Source organism: Sycon ciliatum, chromosome 8, assembly GCF_964019385.1.
Source record: "Sycon ciliatum chromosome 8, ocSycCili1.1, whole genome shotgun sequence".
In the NCBI taxonomy this organism is placed as follows: domain Eukaryota; kingdom Metazoa; phylum Porifera; class Calcarea; order Leucosolenida; family Sycettidae; genus Sycon; species Sycon ciliatum.
In genome coordinates, this window is record NC_088650.1 from 22,974,028 (window position 1) to 22,993,415 (window position 19,388).

The following is a 19,388-nucleotide window of genomic DNA, read 5'->3' on the forward strand; positions in this document are numbered from 1 at the left end:
TTAGACGGCGATCGATCACTCTACGGGTAGTCAGATTGGGATTCCGACGCTGGTAGTGACGACAGAGCAGCCGATGTTGCGACGAAGCTGCGGCCGCAAATCGATCGTTCAGGGTTCGCGCTGCAACCTCACGTTGCTGCATTTTGTGCGACAGAGCAATTTTGGTAAATGGAAAAAGGTGAAATGTTTGTTCCCTGCCCCCTTACCATTTTTCCTGGCTAGAAGCCCGCAAGTTAGGTCCAGTCATGTTGCCTCCCCCCCCCCCCCTTCCATCCACCCAACCCTTCTGTCCACCCAACCATTCCTTCCACCCAACCCTTCTGTCCACCCAACCCTTCCCGGCCACTCAACCCTTCCGTCCACCCAGCCCTTCCTTCCACGGCCCCCAATCTGGATAAATAGTTCAATCTGTGGAGTGGAACAATGCCCACATTGAATGTGAAGGAACACAAGAAAGGAAGGATGAGACTAGATGAACTGCAATTGAATCTTTGAATCTGGAGTCGGAAAACATAGCTGTACAGTCAAACCTGTAACTAATGACTACCCCTTGGGGCCAGAGAAAGCGGTCTTTAGTGGCAGGTGGTCCTTAGTTAGAGGTTTGCACCGCACAGCCGTACAGTATATGAATGTGAGACCGCCCGTGCCTGGCAAAGTGGTCTGTAGTAGCAGGCTGGTCGCTAGTCACGGTGGTCTTTAGTTACAGGTTTTACTGCAGTATGAGCAGCACAACTCAGTCCAGTCCTTCAGCAATGTGCATGGTTGTGGCTGAATATCAGTACTCATTTAAAGTTTGTTTCCTTGAAATGCAATGTGACGCGATCTACCCGGCCAGCTTCGGGAGAGTAAGGTCATAAGAAGGTTCTGAGAACATCTGGGAAAATAGGGTTCGACAGTGAAACAGAATGACAGTGCACGCGCCTCACAGTCAGTGTATGTGGTGACATATCCTGGGTGTCATTGCGGTCCATTCACAATCCATCCACCATCAGCTACATAAATCTATGGAACACTGGATTAATAAGAAGTTGTGTCATTTTTGATTACCCAGTCATGTTTGATTACCCAGTCATGTTTGATGGCATCACTTTTGCTCCACTCACCTCTATAATACAGTCCATTATCTCGTCCAATACATCTTTCCGTGTCTTGATCAAGATCAGTGCGCTGTTGATCTGACTCTAGAAAAAAACAGATATTACCCGGACACCATGATCGCGAGCAGTGAGTTAGTGCGTGAACAGTGAGAGTTTAAACAAGTTTAATGAGTTAAGATTTTAACAATTTGCAAGTGCTTCCACCTAGTGGGCACAGCGTTCCCTGCCATCACACACTCGTATTTCATTTCTCCAGTACAGGGGAGAGAAGGAATAGCTTCCACTCTTACAATATTTCAAATAAGCTATTTAGCACTAGCAATCCTGGATGCCAAGTACCCTGCCGCCGGGTAGGTAGCACGCTCAGGAATGGTTTACTTTGAAAAAAGTAAAGTAAATTATCGTGTCCGTTCCTGAAGGGAGCTCATGGCGGCCGCTAACACCCGGTAAACCCTAGCGGCAGATGCAGCGCCTAACGGTGGAGGTGAGTGGATAAGTCTCACAACCACTGGCACAAGTGCCGGGAAACCCCACTGGCCGCATGGTTTACTTCAGTAAGGTTTAACTGATTACTTCCAGTCTGTCCTGGCCAAAAATGGTATGCATAGGCAGGAGGTATAGAGGGGTTGTGCAAGACCATGATCGTGGCAAGAAACAGAAACTACCAAGCTCAAGTCCCACTTGGAAGTGGAGGGATCCTTCCAAACGCGTCCCAATCCCGGAATCAAGTTGGAACTGGGGACCCGCCATGAGGTTTAATCGTATGAGAGTATCTTGAAGCGGAGACTGCAAGACCGCATGGTGCTAGGACTAATAGTCCACTGAAAACACTTCACAGCAGCAAATGTACGCCTCATTGGGTGTCTCTTTTCTTCTTTCATGCGATAGGCGACATGTGGACCCATTACAAGACCTGTTCAACTACTATAAACAGAAGGATGAAATAAAGATGATGACATCATTGCTCAGTATAAACAGAAGGATCAAATAAAGATGATGACATCATTGCTCTACAGAATAACTAGAGTTACCTGTTTGAGAAATGCACAAGATGATATAGCCAAGAGGATACATCCAACAGACCAGATGTCACTCTCCTTGCTAAACCTGTTCACCACCAAGATCACCACCACGCAGCGCATTCTAGTCAAGGATACCACCTGTACCATAATAAGGGCTGCTAATGATGCAACATAAATCAGAAGTGCAGCACCATCGTTGGCACAGCCGAATTTCCCGTGTTTACATCACCGTGCAGAGCCTGATGCAAGCAGTTCCCACCATGCTAGATCTTTGATGGAAACTTCCTCTGTTCTAGAAGCTGGTGCTGTATTTCTGACTCACTGTGACTGTCGGGGCAGTGTGGTCGGAGCAGTGTTGCCAGGGCAGTGTTGCCAGGGCAGCGTTGCCAGGGCAGCGTTGCCAGGGCAGTGCGACCAAGGTGGTGTGACCAGGTGCCTAGGGGTGAGTGTACAAGTATTTTGTAAATAACGGATGGAAGACTAGACAAAGGTATACGCTCACCCTTGACCAGTGTAAATGTATGAATGCGACGGACCCCACGATAGGCAAGGCTGTTGGGTCATCCTAATAAAGTTATTATTACTATTATGACCAGTAGTTTTCCTTACACATGCAGGAGAGCATCATCAATAGTTCAGGAGAACACATATTTTACGGGGGAAGGCCACACGTGCCAGTGATGCCCGGGACCAAGTACGCACGTATAGATGGAAGGCAAAGCTCGGTGAGGGACCCGGGAGGGGTTGCTGATGAATGAGTGGGTGATACATGTGTGTGGAATGGAGCAGGTGGGATGTACATATATAGATGGATGTTGGCCTAAGTTAACCCATTCAGCGCTACTGGGCCTTGCCTATGGTACTCTGCATATAAAATGCTAAAAACAGGGCCAATAGCAAGTTCTAAAACTCCAGGGTTCTGGCAACTGGGGTTCTCAAATATTTTGGAAATGATTGCCAAGACTATCAACTACAGGGTGACAGAATCGATACAGTCCCCAAAAAGAATAGCGCCTCACAATAGGGGACGCAAGTTTGCTCAAATTGCGTGAAATACGCATTATAAATCTCTGCTTTTGTAACAATATGCAACCCATTGAACGCTGATGACGTCTATAGACGTCATCAGCGTTCAATGGGTTAACCAGCTACATAACAGACTAGGGCACACCAATGCAATCCACAAACAAGAGGAGGATACCCTGTCTTCCACACCTCCGGAGCAACCCACGGAAACTGGTCTGCAGAAAACACAAAACAATGGCCCAGCACAGTTCCGCAATCAGATAAGCAGCAGGAGCTGAAGGTTTGTAAAAGGAGAAATGGGTGTTGCTGCCGCACACTGGGCTTCTCATGTTCTCGGCACAACACAGCTGATGTGAGCTAATTTTCATTGAAAGCTTTTAATAGCTTTACACTTTGTGAGTGGCATAGTCGGTGTTCGGTGTGTTGTAGTTCTACCTGATCACCAGGCTACTCAGTACACATACAGTTCTGGCCGCAGAGAAATCCAACCTCATGAATAAAGTAGCGCTGTGTCCGAGTGCACAGACCAGTATGTGTGGTGCTAGGGCTGTGTAGCGCCCAGCAACGCTATTTTATTCATGAGGTTGGATTTCTTTGGCCAGGGCTGTACGTTACTAACGTAGGCATACGGACACACAAAGGAAATCCCCGACAGAGCTCAAAGAACCCTACAATCACTAGTACACTTTGACTTACCTGGCTTAGGCTGCATACACAAACCATCCACACGTAGCAAAGTCTGCACACCAAAGTCACCTATAGACGAGGGAAATGATTGTCCAGATGTGCAAAATCATACCATAAGTCTACCGCAGACAACAGACACTAGCAAACACGCATATTGTTGCAAAAGCAGACACGTCACTGAGCTAGAATATGAGACAACACAAGATTGTGCTTTAATCCCAAGAAAACAAGACTTATCAGCTACTGCTGGTGTAGAGGTAGCTACTTAGAGAAGTTTCGCCTGAATCTTTATTGCAAAAGGGGGAACATTATCAGACACGGAAAAGCACAACTAACTACTTCAAGGAGAGCAGAAAGGAAGAGTGATTCCAATCGGGAATCACTGTGTAAAGAAGACAGAGAGAGGAATAGATTGCGGTGCTGAGTGCACACAACAGCGACCGGAAGCAGCGTACCCAGTACGGGATGCCATGTATAGATGGAGCCCGAGGGCAGTGCACTCAGACATGAATACGCACTCGCACCCGAGTACTGCATTCAGTGCGGGGGACTGTGCCATAGAAGGGGAAGGGTTAGTGATGCGCAGCCAGCAAGTCCAGCGGTACATGAATGCATGAGTCAATGGTACAGCAGGCAGGGTGCGGTTCTTATACAGGTACACACGTTAGATCAATGCGAGTGAGTGTAGGGAGTAGGAAGGAGAAACCTGGAGACAGACAATGTCAATGATACGCCTAGGGATAGAGTTCTGTCATGATGCTACTCATTACACTACAGCTGGGAGCCAAAGATTGAAGTTGTTGAGATTCACTATAACTGCAGAAACGGAGGGTGGGTGAACAGGGGCTGGAAAGTAACTTAAGTTTCGGTTTTGAAAAACCACAATTGGTGACCTGTTGACTGACCACCCAGGGGCTTTCCGAGGTTACCCGCAATTGTTTTGAAGCTACTTACATATCTTTATGTTAAGTTCCTTAGTCAGCAGCAGGTTGTTTAGTCGGAGATCCCTGTCATTGATCAGCACAAAGTCACGAGCAAAGGATTCACACATGCACACACATTCCTTTTGTCTGCGCGAGCGCAGCGAATGTAAGATCTGAAGATGAGGAGGATTATGAGGAGGAGAGAAGGAAAAGGGAGGTTACACAATGATTTCGCTTGTATTTCCAGATACATTATATACATTCACTGAGGAATGTGTAGAGCACAGCAAACTGTAAGAGAACATTTTCAAGAGTGCATAACCCCCAAGAGTGTGCCTCTCCTGCTATGGGGTCTGCGACGGCAGAACTTGACATCACGAGACATACCCATGCACATTGTTTGCACCCCGTGTATGATAGATACAGCACAGTTGGCCAGAGTAACCTTTTTTTAACCATGTCACGTGATGTGAAGTTCTGCCGTCGCAGCACTGTACAGAGGTCGGACAGGCAGTTGCACACCGTCTTGGGGGTTATGTACTCTTGATATCATAAATACATTGCTGCCAGGTAAACATGTATAGTCGTGCACCATATGCATGCATGGACCGTGGAGCAGATGCATACTGATGCGGTATATCATGCACCCATCACCAACTGCACAAGTCAACATACCTGTGACTTATGCCCCTGTCATGGGAATAAAGCATTGCATCAAATATTTGCCCCATCCACTTGCGCAGCAGCTGTATCAGCAATCACATCAAAGCATGAATATCAATGGTGGAATTTTGTCTTTATCTACCTGCCAATATTCTCCTTTTAGTTAACTGCTGTTGTGTCATGTACTGACATAAAGAAGTGGTTTATTTTACAGACAGGTGAGTGTAGATATAGTGAAGAGTCAGGGATGCCATGCTCAGCGGAGCATGGTATCGTGCGTAGCCGGGGGGGGGGTAGTGCGAGATCATATACTGTCTATACATGGCGACAGACAAGGGAAGGACTATGTCGTGAATGGGTGCAAGGATAGCATGATACAGGATAGGACAACTGAAACGGCGTCACAAAACTCTATTTGGGCAGTCAAAATGCCCCATAGGGCCCTGCACGCAGCACAAGAAATGACGAGCGGTTGATGTGTTACTATCACCTGTGATTTCATCTGTGGATACACACCGTGCATATGCAGTGCAGTTCTGTACTTCAGGGCTTGGAGGGTGGTTATGATTGGCATTTTCTTCTGAACACAAATGTAATTTCTTTGGGAGGCTGTTGCGACGATGCCTGCATTATAAGTATTAATTTTACCAACACAGCTAGCCATACCGTGTATTCCACGGGCGTGTTCCATCCTCTGCACTTCCTCAGTAGCTCATCCATATTGCCTGTTGCAGCAACATGCCAAGACCAGTGGGCGGCGGTAGAGATATAACAGCAACAGAAATAGCAGTATCATCAACGAAACAATATGAAAGAAAAAGTTAAGTCCAGTGGCCTCGTCGCATTTTAGAGGCTCTCATAAAACCGAGTTATCGAACGTATTGGCAGCACGTACAAGTTCCTGGAAATCGTCGTGCTAGGTACAAGTGTGACGTGTGCACGCCACCGGATAGGGGTTCAGTCCTTTTTGCTCTCGACGTCAAGAAAATCCCTGCAGCTCACGGAAGGACTTGTGGGGATGCTGGTAAGTGAAACTGACCTCATGAATACAGCAACCTGTAACTAAGGACCACCGTGACTAGCAACCTGTAACTAAAGACCACCGTGACTAGCAACCTGTAGCTAAAGACCACCGTGACTAGCAACCTGAAACTAAAGACCACCGTGACTAGCAACCTGTAACTAAAGACCACCGTGACTAGCAACCTGTAACTAAAGACCACCGTGACTAGCAACCTGTAACTAAAGGCCACCGTGACTAGCAACCTGTAACTAAAGACCACCGTGACTAGCAACCTGTAACTAAAGACCACCGTGACTAGCAACCAGCCTGGTACTACAGACCACTTCGCCAGGCACGGACGGTCTCCCATTCATTATGGTTGTGCGGTGCAAGCCTCTAACTAAGGACCACCTGCCATTAAAGACCGCTTTCTCTGGCCCCAAGGGGTGGCCGTTAGTCACAGGTTTTACTGTACACTCAATGGTTGTACGACCCTAGTACCATGCCTACTTGCTTTGTATCATGCCTAGTACAGTACTAGGCGAGGTACTGAGCGTAGCACAGCATGTACTACGAGACTGATCTGTGCATGAGCGCGACTTCCTAAATATATATACACGACGTCAGACTCCCATTTGCTGACCCTCAAAATTAATATCATGCGTGGTGTATAAAATAGAGCGTGCAGCTTCCGGTGTGGATCAGTACAGCACAATTTGTCAAGCGGCTCTTCATTTTTGATGCAATGCAAGACTGCATTCCCAGATCACAGTTTCCCCGACCCATCAAAAATGATGTCTTAAATATGCTTTCCCAAACACCCACTTACAGTGTAGTAACACACTCTGGTACGCATACTCTAGTTGGCACTGACCAGGGAGTTGTGTTTTGACTACTACTAAACACATAGTTCGGCTCAACTTTTGGCCCCGTTATAGAGCAAGGCTCAATGGCCAAGTGGTAAGGCGTCGGTCTTGTAAACCGAAGATCGAGGGTTCGATCCCCTCTTGGGCCTACCTTTTTTTTGCTAATATTCCTGCATACATTAGTGTTCATATAACCATGTGGGTATGGAAATTGGTTGTCAAAGCATGCTGCTATTTGGATATGAATGACTCCAGAACCGAGAACAACTTTGATGATTCAAGCGCCCGCCAGCCCACACACACACACATGCACACAGGACTGTCATGTGGTAAAGATGTGACAATTGCATTGAGAGGACCAAGCGGACATGTTACAGGCTCTGCAAGACCCCGCGGCGATACAAACATACAAAGCTGATGACTGAGGGAATGACAACCTGGACACGGATACATGTCAGACAGTGCATCCAGTGCAGAGAACATTACCAACACTAGAACAACAGCACAGTAAAAACTGAGTTCACAGGCATGCTGACCTCCAGGGCAGTAATCCATGACAATGTGCGACCGCATCGGCCGTGCCTGCGGAACATAATACACCATATACACACACCGTATACATGTTGGATGGCGGTCTGAACTCCCGTCAGCTCTCGCTTCGGCGAGGGTTTTCCTGTTCCGCGGGTAGAAGAGACTGGAAATGAGAATACAGTTAGACAGAGTAGGGAAAGCTGCTTCGGTTTTTGTGAGCCGAGGCCAAACGGCACCTTCGTGTAGAGCAGGAACGTACAATGTTCGCTCGCTCCGAAGTCAAATAAAAAAAGTCAATATTATCCAGGATTTTGAACGGTATCGTCTCGACGTGCTTGGTCTTACCGAGACATGGCTGAATGGTGATGGAGTCGACGTTCTAGACAACGGCCATACCCTGTATCGCGCAGGGGGGACGTCGTCTCGGGCAGGTGTCGGAATTCTGGTAAATAAGAGAATTGTAAACAATGTTGCCTCGTATCAGTGCCACTCGGAACGAGTCGTGTCAATCAGAATCAAGCTCTGCTCGCGCCGTGACAGCAGGTCCATCACAGTGATATGCTGCTATGCGCCGACTCTGCTGAGTTCCACGTCAAACCCCGCAGAGGCAGAGAACTTCTATTCGCTATTGAGTAGTATTGTGAAAGACGTACCCAAGCAGCGAGATGAAGTTTGGGTGTTGGGAGATATGAATGCAAAAATTGCCAGCTCAAGAAACGGGACCCAGGGCCCCGTTGGTAGCTATGCCAAGCACTTAGTATCAAATTCAAATGGAGAGCGGCTTCTTGAGTTTTGCGAGGACCACCAATTAGTGCTATGCAACACCCTATTCAAACACCGCCTCCATCACAGAGCTACTTGGTTCGCGGACGGACTGACCCGATCCAACGGAGAACCAGTGAGGAACATGATAGATTATGTAATCATCAGGAAAAGAAACTTTTGCTCAATAACAAATGCAAGGTCATATGGTGGGTTTGTGACGCGCTCGGATCACCGGCCAGTGATTGTCGATTTCCAGCTCTCCTTTCATACGGTTCGTGCTGGGAAGAAATCATCCGAGCCTTGCTTCATCAAGTACAATTCACCATCAACAGAAACTGCTGGCAGGTTTCGGGAACTGCTGCTGGACTCCGTACCAGAATTCAAAGCCGCTGACATGACATGCTCGAAAGCAGATGCAACATGGGGAGAGTTTGTGTCAACAGTCCACTCAGCAGCCAAACAGTCTTTTGGAATAAGACCATCTGGACAGAAGGCAGTTAGAAGTACCAACCCTATTGTGGCCAAGCTTTCCAAGCAGCAGAAGGAATTGCACATACAAATTCAAGCTACAACAGACATCGATAAGCGGTCGTCTTTGCAAACTCAAAGATCGAAACTTCTCCATGAAATGCGCTCCGTCCTGCGGAAGGAAGGCGACTTCCTCTGGCAAAAGCGGGCAAATGACGCCGATGCACTTAGGCCTGACCCAAGGTCTTACTTCCAGGCAGTTAACAACCTACGCAAACTGAGAGCGGGTGACAATACACCACCCATCCAACTGGCTGATGCTGATGGAAGGATCATCCCAGACATTGGTTGGAACCTCCAGAAATTTTGTGAATATTATTCATCAATTTTCTACGATTCCAGCATGCCGTGCAAACCGGTTCATCAGCCAGCGACTGGTGTCAGGAATGATGAGCCTTTCTCAACAGAAGACGTTCGTGCAGCGATACAGAAGCAAAACGTAGGCGGAGCAGTCGGTCAGGATGGAATTAGCAGTGAGGTGCTGCGTGCAGGTTCTGACATTCTAGCTGGTTGGCTGTCCTCATTTTTCAATGTCATTCGCCAATTACAGCACTGCCCGGCACACCTGACTACTGGAATTATTGTGCCAATATACAAAAATGGCAAACCGAAAGGAGCCCCGAAGAGTTACAGACCAGTAATGCTATTGTCAGTGGTTCGGAAAGTCCTTACAACCATAATCACAAAGAGAATTAGCACCAATATTCAGCAGTTTGTGGATGAGTCACAAGCCGGTTTCAGACCAGGTCGCTCAACAGCTGATGGGGTGTTCTGTGTGCGGTCTCTGTGTGAGAGAGCTTTGCTCGGAAATTGGAACTATTCGGCAGCATTACTCGATTTCAGCGGTGCATTCGACACAGTGAACCGTGGCAAGGCGCTCGATCGAATGGCCGATTCGGGTGCACCCACCTCAATGATGAAATTGCTAGTCTCCGATACGACAGCTAGGGTGAAGATTGCTGGGCAGCTCAGTGCTCCCTTCTCGACCAATATCGGCGTGGTTCAGGGGGACCCGATGTCTCCGGCCATGTTCATTGTCTACGCAGAAGGTGCGATGAGGCAGGTGAGAGCAGCCTGCACCTCCCCTTCATGCCTGCCTACTCATTTCTCACAGTATGCAGATGACACCACAATACATGACACTGATCGTGATGCTGTGGTGGCCGCTGCAGCGAAATGTGAGCCAATTTTCGCCCAGGATGACCTGAGATTAAATCTAACAAAAACTCAATTTGTAACTCCTTCCAAGGATGATGACGCATGGAGAAAGACGAAACTACTTGGAAGTCTCTTGGGATCTGGAAGTGACATCGAGAACCGTATCAATGCCGCTAACCGAGCGTTTGGCACTATAGCCTGGAAGAGACACACTTTATTATCTAGAATGCTTATGTTGACCACTCTTATCCTTCCGGTTCTACTATACAACTGTGGCCTGTGGACCTTGACAGCAGCACTCGGCAACAGGCTCGACACGTGGCATCGCCGCAAACTACGATCCATTCTCGGCGTAGTGTATCCCCAAAAAATATCGAATAAAAACTTATACAAGCTGTCCAACCGATTGCCTATCACCAGAACATGCAGGGAACGGCGCTTGTTATGGTTCGGCCATGTAATCAGAGAAGGCAGTGACTCGACATCCTACAAAGCTCTAAGACTTTCAATCGACACAAAAGACATCAAGAAGCCCAGGGGACGCCCCGTCACCAGATGGATCGACAACATCAAGAATGACTTAAAGACAATAAACGTTTCCATTGCCGAAGCGGAAACTATTTCCCAAGACAGGGAAGCTTGGCTCGGCATTGTGAATCAATGTACTAACTTATCATGCTAAAAAAATATCTGCGCTTACTTGAATATCCTTTTGGTAAATAACATTCTGTACTTAATATTGTATTCCTCATGCCTAGGCTCATGGTGGAATCGAGGTAGTTTTTCCCTGCAATAACAGAATGAAGAAGGTGTGTATGTCATGTGTTTCTCGTTTTCAACTCTTTTGCCGACAGATGCGTTAGCCCCATGGGTGATCTCACCCATGGGGTACATGCGAGCTGTTATTATTATTATTATTATTATTGTGGAAGAGAAAAGACATATGGATACGAGTTAAGAGTAACTCTCCATCACTGTAACATGATACTATATACAGTCAGAAAGTGCAATAACTAGGCACAAAACTGACAGAGTACTGAAACATTCGACGTCCTGACACCTAGCTTTAACACATCTCCGTAGCGCTAACCGACAGCCTTCCAACTTGGAAGGTTCAAGGTTATGGAAAAGACCAAAGAGGGGAAGGCAAGCGCAACGAAAACGAGCAAAAGCCACAGTCCCAACGGAACAAAGAATGTCGATTGTTACTGGACGATGACGAGACCAGTACGATATTTGACAAAGCGGTCTAACTACAATTCGAAGCAGCAAAGCAGCACACCACCCAACTTAGGTGGGTCATAAATATCAAAGATAAGTAAAGAAAGGGAAGCTTTGCGAAAACGAATTGTACAAGTCGTTTTCGTTGCGCTTGCCTTCCCCTCTTTGGTCTTTTCCATAACCTTGAACCTTCCAAGTTGGAAGGCTGTCGGTTAGCGCTACGGAGATGTGTTAAAGCTAGGTGTCAGGACGTCGAATGTTTCAGTACTCTGTCAGTTTTGTGCCTAGTTATTGCACTTTCTGACTGTATATAGTATCATGTTACAGTGATGGAGAGTTACTCTTAACTCGTATCCATATGTCTTTTCTCTTCCACATTTATTTATGGCTCAACATCCGAGTTTCAAATTGCACACCTGATGAGCCGTCACGAACCATACGGCGAAACGTACGTCGTGTGAAACAACTTGTTTTGTAGTCAACTAGTCCATCACAATGTCATGCATGAGGAGTACTGTAGGAGTTTGGCTTTCGGCTTGTACAATTCGTTTTCGCAAAGCTTCCCTTTCTTTACTTATCTTTGATATTTATGACCCACCCAAGTTGGGTGGTGTGCTGCTTTGCTGCTTCGAATTGTAGTTAGACCGCTTTGTCAAATATCGTACTGGTCTCGTCATCGTCCAGTAACAATCGACATTCTTTGTTCCGTTGGGACTGTGGCTTTTGCTCGTTTTCGTTGCGCTTGCCTTCCCCTCTTTGGTCTTTTCCATAACCTTGAACCTTCCAAGTTGGAAGGCTGTCGGTTAGCGCTACGGAGATGTGTTAAAGCTAGGTGTCAGGACGTCGAATGTTTCAGTACTCTGTCAGTTTTGTGCCTAGTTATTGCACTTTCTGACTGTATATAGTATCATGTTACAGTGATGGAGAGTTACTCTTAACTCGTATCCATATGTCTTTTCTCTTCCACATTTATTTATGGCTCAACATCCGAGTTTCAAATTGCACACCTGATGAGCCGTCACGAACCATACGGCGAAACGTACGTCGTGTGAAACAACTTGTTTTGTAGTCAACTAGTCCATCACAATGTCATGCATGAGGAGTACTGTAGGAGTTTGGCTTTCGGCTTGTACAATTCGTTTTCGCAAAGCTTCCCTTTCTTTACTTATCTTTGATATTTATGACCCACCCAAGTTGGGTGGTGTGCTGCTTTGCTGCTTCGAATTGTAGTTAGACCGCTTTGTCAAATATCGTACTGGTCTCGTCATCGTCCAGTAACAATCGACATTCTTTGTTCCGTTGGGACTGTGGCTTTTGCTCGTTTTCGTTGCGCTTGCCTTCCCCTCTTTGGTCTTTTCCATAACCTTGAACCTTCCAAGTTGGAAGGCTGTCGGTTAGCGCTACGGAGATGTGTTAAAGCTAGGTGTCAGGACGTCGAATGTTTCAGTACTCTGTCAGTTTTGTGCCTAGTTATTGCACTTTCTGACTGTATATAGTATCATGTTACAGTGATGGAGAGTTACTCTTAACTCGTATCCATATGTCTTTTCTCTTCCACATTTATTTATGGCTCAACATCCGAGTTTCAAATTGCACACCTGATGAGCCGTCACGAACCATACGGCGAAACGTACGTCGTGTGAAACAACTTGTTTTGTAGTCAACTAGTCCATCACAATGTCATGCATGAGGAGTACTGTAGGAGTTTGGCTTTCGGCTTGTACAATTCGTTTTCGCAAAGCTTCCCTTTCTTTACTTATCTTTGATATTTATGACCCACCCAAGTTGGGTGGTGTGCTGCTTTGCTGCTTCGAATTGTAGTTAGACCGCTTTGTCAAATATCGTACTGGTCTCGTCATCGTCCAGTAACAATCGACATTCTTTGTTCCGTTGGGACTGTGGCTTTTGCTCGTTTTCGTTGCGCTTGCCTTCCCCTCTTTGGTCTTTTCCATAACCTTGAACCTTCCAAGTTGGAAGGCTGTCGGTTAGCGCTACGGAGATGTGTTAAAGCTAGGTGTCAGGACGTCGAATGTTTCAGTACTCTGTCAGTTTTGTGCCTAGTTATTGCACTTTCTGACTGTATATAGTATCATGTTACAGTGATGGAGAGTTACTCTTAACTCGTATCCATATGTCTTTTCTCTTCCACATTTATTTATGGCTCAACATCCGAGTTTCAAATTGCACACCTGATGAGCCGTCACGAACCATACGGCGAAACGTACGTCGTGTGAAACAACTTGTTTTGTAGTCAACTAGTCCATCACAATGTCATGCATGAGGAGTACTGTAGGAGTTTGGCTTTCGGCTTGTACAATTCGTTTTCGCAAAGCTTCCCTTTCTTTACTTATCTTTGATATTTATGACCCACCCAAGTTGGGTGGTGTGCTGCTTTGCTGCTTCGAATTGTAGTTAGACCGCTTTGTCAAATATCGTACTGGTCTCGTCATCGTCCAGTAACAATCGACATTCTTTGTTCCGTTGGGACTGTGGCTTTTGCTCGTTTTCGTTGCGCTTGCCTTCCCCTCTTTGGTCTTTTCCATAACCTTGAACCTTCCAAGTTGGAAGGCTGTCGGTTAGCGCTACGGAGATGTGTTAAAGCTAGGTGTCAGGACGTCGAATGTTTCAGTACTCTGTCAGTTTTGTGCCTAGTTATTGCACTTTCTGACTGTATATAGTATCATGTTACAGTGATGGAGAGTTACTCTTAACTCGTATCCATATGTCTTTTCTCTTCCACATTTATTTATGGCTCAACATCCGAGTTTCAAATTATTATTATTATTATTATTATTATACGATGTATACACCGTACACGTCATATACATTGTGTACATCATATCCACACACCGTATATACACCATAGCAGTCCTGGGTGCCGCTTGGACTGGTACATGTACTAGTAAATACACATCAATATGTCAACAGCATGATAAAGGACCACTAGACCCGGCCAAGCCACGGAGTAAAACCTGTTTGCCGTTGTTGACCCTAGTAAATAATGTGATATTTGTACTCCACACGCTGCAGACATTGCATATTCTTTGAGAGCCCGCACATCACACAACAAAAACACAATAAGTCGGTGCCCTAGCAGACTAGTACTTTAGTAGAAAAGCAATCAGCATTTCCAAGTAGTACAGTTGGGATATCAGCATGGGAGAGGAGCATGGGAGAGGAGCATGGAGAGGAGCACGCAGGCTTCAACGGCTTACCCATTCTTGGAAATATCGCGTCATGAACACGTGACGGATCTCACACATGCTCGGGTGCTTGCAGCCCTGCAGCTGCCTCACTTCCTCAACCGCATTCCTGTGATCCACGGGAACCGTATACTCATACTTCATGGCAAACAGTTCAAACACAGCAAACACAGGAACAGTGCAAACAACAGTTCAAACAGTTCAAACAGTTCAAACAACAGCATACAACAGTAAAGAGCATGCCAGGGTTGCCGTCACTACTACATGCAGTACATGTACTGAGAGATGCATCAAGTCCGGCGATAGTCAGCATGAAAAACAGGCTGAAGGGGTCACATAGTTGATACTTGATAGCACATGCCGGGCCAACTTGCGGTGGAGTACATGCGCAGCGTGTGTCCTGTTGGACCATGTGTGTGATTGGACCATGTGTGTGATTGGACCATGTGTGTGTGATTGGACCATGTGTGTGATTGGACCAAGTGTGTGATTGGACCATGTGTGTGATTGGACCATGTGTGTGATTGGACCATGTGTGTGATTGGACCATGTGTGTGATTGGACTATGTGTGTGTTGGACCATGTGTGTGATTGGACCATGTGTGTGATTGGACCATGTGTGTGATTGGACCATGTGTGTGATTGGACCATGTGTGTGATGCTAGTGTACACATAGAGTTCTCAAGAAGACTTGAAACTGTTGAAACTGTTGAAACTGTTGTGCAGGCACTGTAGAAATACAAGTGCAGCCAGTGCCAGTGATTGGGATCTGCAGAGTTTTGCTTAGCAGCGTCTTCTTGGCCTTCTATTGCAGGTAGATGTGATGGTCTTCACCGCACACAGATGCGTATTTCTCGCGCTCAACTTCGCATCTTGACTGCATACACGGAGCTAGTTACATCATGAACATGACGTATTTCCGAGAAATGAGTCGCACCAGCAACCCACCGGCACTTGTACGCTCTGGGCAATGCTGCACACTCTAGCCTCAAGCATAAGCTCATGAGGCAAACAGCATGTTTCCGTGCAGTTCAATGCAACTTCGGCCTGCGTTCGCTTACAGTGAAACACATCAAGGCGACCACTCGGATAATGCGACCACCTGTCTTAGAGGACCACTACATGAATAACTAGGACCGAGGGAATCATTTACAGTAAAACCTGTCGAGGCGACCAGTCGGATAAGGCGACCACCTGTCCCTGAAGACTACTGCAACATGATCAAGAGATGCTATTTCCAGTCAAATGACCCTGGATAAGGAGACCACCTGGTTACAGAGACCACATTTTCAAGGTCCCTTGAGCGGTTGTCTTAGACAGGTTTCACTGTAAAGTCAAATGACCCTGGGTAAGAAAATCGCCTGTATTTAGGGACCACATTTTGAAGGCGCGTTGAGCGGTTGGCTTAGATAGGTTGAAGCTCCGTGCACTGCACTGGAGATTACCGTATTTTTCCGGTTATAAGTCGACCTTTTCACGACTGAAAATAGCAGGAGAAAAGGTGGGGGTCGACTTATAACCGGGAATTATCGGTATCTTCCAAAAATGACCTGCACTGAATACACGAGTGCACCATGTGTATGCATTTTTGCCAAGTTTATTTGCCTTTTTCAAGGATTGGGATGTTTCAGAATCCAATGAGGAGTGTTTATGTGATTTGTTCATGTGTTAGTAGCAGGGAGCGGTTAGCAGTGCTTCGTTGGGCAAACACTTTAAAAACATAATTAAGACCTCCGGATACGGGGGGTCGACCTATAACCGGGGTCGACTTATAACCGGTAAAATACGGTACTCACAATCTTCATAGCCCGCTTGGTGTTGGTCGACTTATCTGTCACCTCCCACACATTGGTGTAGATGCCTGCACCAAGGAAACCACCAATCTACACAAGACATGCGCATGCACACCAGCAAGCGAGCACACACCTCACACACAGTGGCAGAACAGCACACAAGCATACGCACACGCACACACGGCACACACACACACCCACACACCCACACCACACACACACACACACACACACACACACACACACACACACACACACACACACACACACACCCACACACACACACATGATCACATAAGCATGGCGTTACTCATACTATGACCCAGGGCATAGCTTAAGGATTTCATTTAGCTCGGACAAATGTCCTTCCGTTTTGAAATCTGTCCGGACATGCCCGGACATTTTCCACAACACATGTTCAGGGTGTTTCTTCTTTTTATTTTTAGTAGTACTGAAGTATATTCACAATGACTCATTATGTGGACGTATCTCACACATTACTATGTACAATTCCCCAATTTATTTGTATTAGAAACTGAACTATTTACTGACGACAAATGTATGTACAAGAAAGCGTTGCAGTCAAGAATTTTGCGAACGCGATATGCTCCTTGCAGGGAAGGTAAGCCAGTTCGAATTTGCGTCGTGCAATAGCGGCAGCACCATCGTCCATCTTGCACAGTGCCTTCGCAATTGGAGCGAATTCGAGGGCATTTCGAGCGGGACACTCTTGCCTGCGGAAAAGATTCATTGCTCGTTTATGCATCTCCGTTCCAGCATGATCCTTGAACGCTGATGTTCTCAGGTTCTTGGATCCGGTTATGAAAGCCTCGCTGAAGTTTTTACAACTGCGGACTCTGTCTACAAACTTGATGCACACGGAACACTTCAAACATTCTGCTAACAGCCGATCGTTCTTCTGCCGGTCATAAATCAGCCAGGCGGAAGTAAGTCAGCTCTGCATCATTGTCCGAGATCCACTTATCGCAAGTAGCGGCCTTCACACCACGGACTTTTTTGCCCGGCGGCAAGTCCTTTGAATCTCCCTTTCGCTTTCCACAAGACATTCTAAAAGACTATCTGCATTCCCATGATTCCTGGTCAGCGAAAGAGTGAAAAATAAAAGATGACATCTTCCTCTCAAGAGCGAACAACTGCACTGCAGACTGCAGTTCAACCCATCGTTTCAAGTGCGAAGTCGACACCATGTACCAAAGGTCGAAAGTGTGAATTGACTGTAGCAACCGCGTTGCTACAGGCGGATCAAGTAAATCTGGTGAAGTCTACGCCTGAGGCTACGGTGTAGACGTGTTAGTTGTACGATATGCAAGTCGCATTTGGCACGAAGCTCCGAAGAAAGCCCAACTCTGCATAAAAAGGTCGAAAGGTCGCTGCTCTTTTTTTCCGTGTTTGACCGGACACTATGTCCGGTGAAATTGAAGACGTCCGGTCAGTGGCCGAAAATGGCCGGAAGATGTCCGATGTCCGGCCGTTAATCTATGCCCTGTGACCCATCAAGTACATACATATATTATGTAGTGTTCACATATACATGTATGGACTGTCACACGCATGTATGCACGCGACACCGTTTGTACTCCTATCCATTAATGATTTACATATGCCGCTTCCCACGCCTGTACCGAGTCTGTACTCATGCACGCACACCATTACATTCTGTTGGCATCATATTACAGAGCTTTCCGGAGCTCCGGGTTAGTTGTTGTTTGGAATAAAGCAAGAAAACAACATTACAATAATAGAAAAACTCCCACAAGAAGGGATCTTTCCAGCTAAGATGGGCATGACATTGGTAACGTCTCGACTTTATTTTACTGAGGATCGGGTGACCTGAAAAGGCCTGGAAAGGCCAGACCAACATCTGACTGGCCTCACAGGCCATCACATCCTCTACACATTATGGTATCATACTTCCAGGAGTGTCCAGCAAAACAGCAATACAGATCCAATATCCGCTGATGATCATCATGCATCATGTACTCATGGGCTGCCGCCGCATACTTTGATAGTAGAACACGGCATTGATTTTTGTCCATCCTGCTTTCATGGGCTCTATTACTTGGTAGGGCTCAGTATCAAACAGGTTGAGTTTGCGAAACAAGTTCAGACAGAATCCACATTGACCCAGGCAGTAACCTTCAAGAAATCGGTTGGTGTTCAAGTGATACCTCTGTCAGTTATAAGAAAGGTTAAAATTACAAGTACTGAAGTTCAGGCTTAGCTTGTACTGCCTATTTATAAACTGTACAGCATGCGAGTCTCAACCTATCAGCATCAGAGAGCTATCACTTACACTCAGTACAGTATTGCCAGTCACGTGACCTTGTTCACACACCTACATGTACATCTACTGCACTTGCCTTGCGTTGAGTTATCACCCGCTATGCTCTCCCACATTGTATGTAAAACTCGCAGACAAGGTGCCAACCCTATGCTGTAGTATGCTTGTTTTGATGTTGTCGGTTCTGGCCATAGCTTTCTCCCGTATTTCACCACATTTACATTGTCTCGCCTGTCATCCATCCGTAGACAAGGTGCCAATGTGCCCAGTGGCAAGTGTGCTGTATGTGGAAGTGGATCGAAGAGCAAAGTGCAGCCACCGTCCAACACGCTACAACGCTACAACGCTACACACACACACACACACACACACACACACACACACACACACACACACACACACACACACACACACACACACACTTGAATTGAAGAAAAAAACTCCAGCCTTCACCAGCCCGTAGGTACTCCAACTCCGACAAAGAAACCTAATGGTTTCAACCTCTCCTCTCACAACCTCACGAGAGATCAAACCAACCTCCTGGAACTGGGCCTTGATTTCGGCCTCAGGCCCACCGAAAGGAGTTCCAAGAGAAGAGAT

The 19,388-nt window shown here is 46.5% G+C and overlaps 1 protein-coding gene and 1 non-coding gene across 3 annotated transcripts in view; one reads left to right on the top strand and one right to left on the bottom strand.

Moving 5' to 3' along the window:
- The window catches only part of LOC135822377 (serine/threonine kinase-like domain-containing protein STKLD1), a 50,123-nt gene that overhangs the window by 22,776 nt on the left and 7,959 nt on the right, over positions 1-19,388 (bottom strand). For both annotated transcript variants that reach the window (XM_065335128.1, XM_065335129.1), the window contains exons 3-12: positions 16,490-16,576; positions 14,706-14,831; positions 7,824-7,869; positions 6,085-6,143; positions 5,431-5,501; positions 4,787-4,839; positions 3,842-3,901; positions 3,321-3,360; positions 2,129-2,204; positions 1,104-1,181 (exon numbers count right to left, since the gene is read on the bottom strand). In XM_065335128.1, coding sequence (XP_065191200.1) covers positions 1,104-1,181; positions 2,129-2,204; positions 3,321-3,360; positions 3,842-3,901; positions 4,787-4,839; positions 5,431-5,501; positions 6,085-6,143; positions 7,824-7,869; positions 14,706-14,831; positions 16,490-16,576 — 696 coding nt within the window. The remainder of the gene's footprint in view (positions 1-1,103; positions 1,182-2,128; positions 2,205-3,320; positions 3,361-3,841; positions 3,902-4,786; positions 4,840-5,430; positions 5,502-6,084; positions 6,144-7,823; positions 7,870-14,705; positions 14,832-16,489; positions 16,577-19,388) is intronic.
- Positions 7,365-7,436, top strand: Trnat-ugu (transfer RNA threonine (anticodon UGU)). The gene has a single exon. It is a non-coding gene; the product is annotated as a tRNA-Thr (tRNA).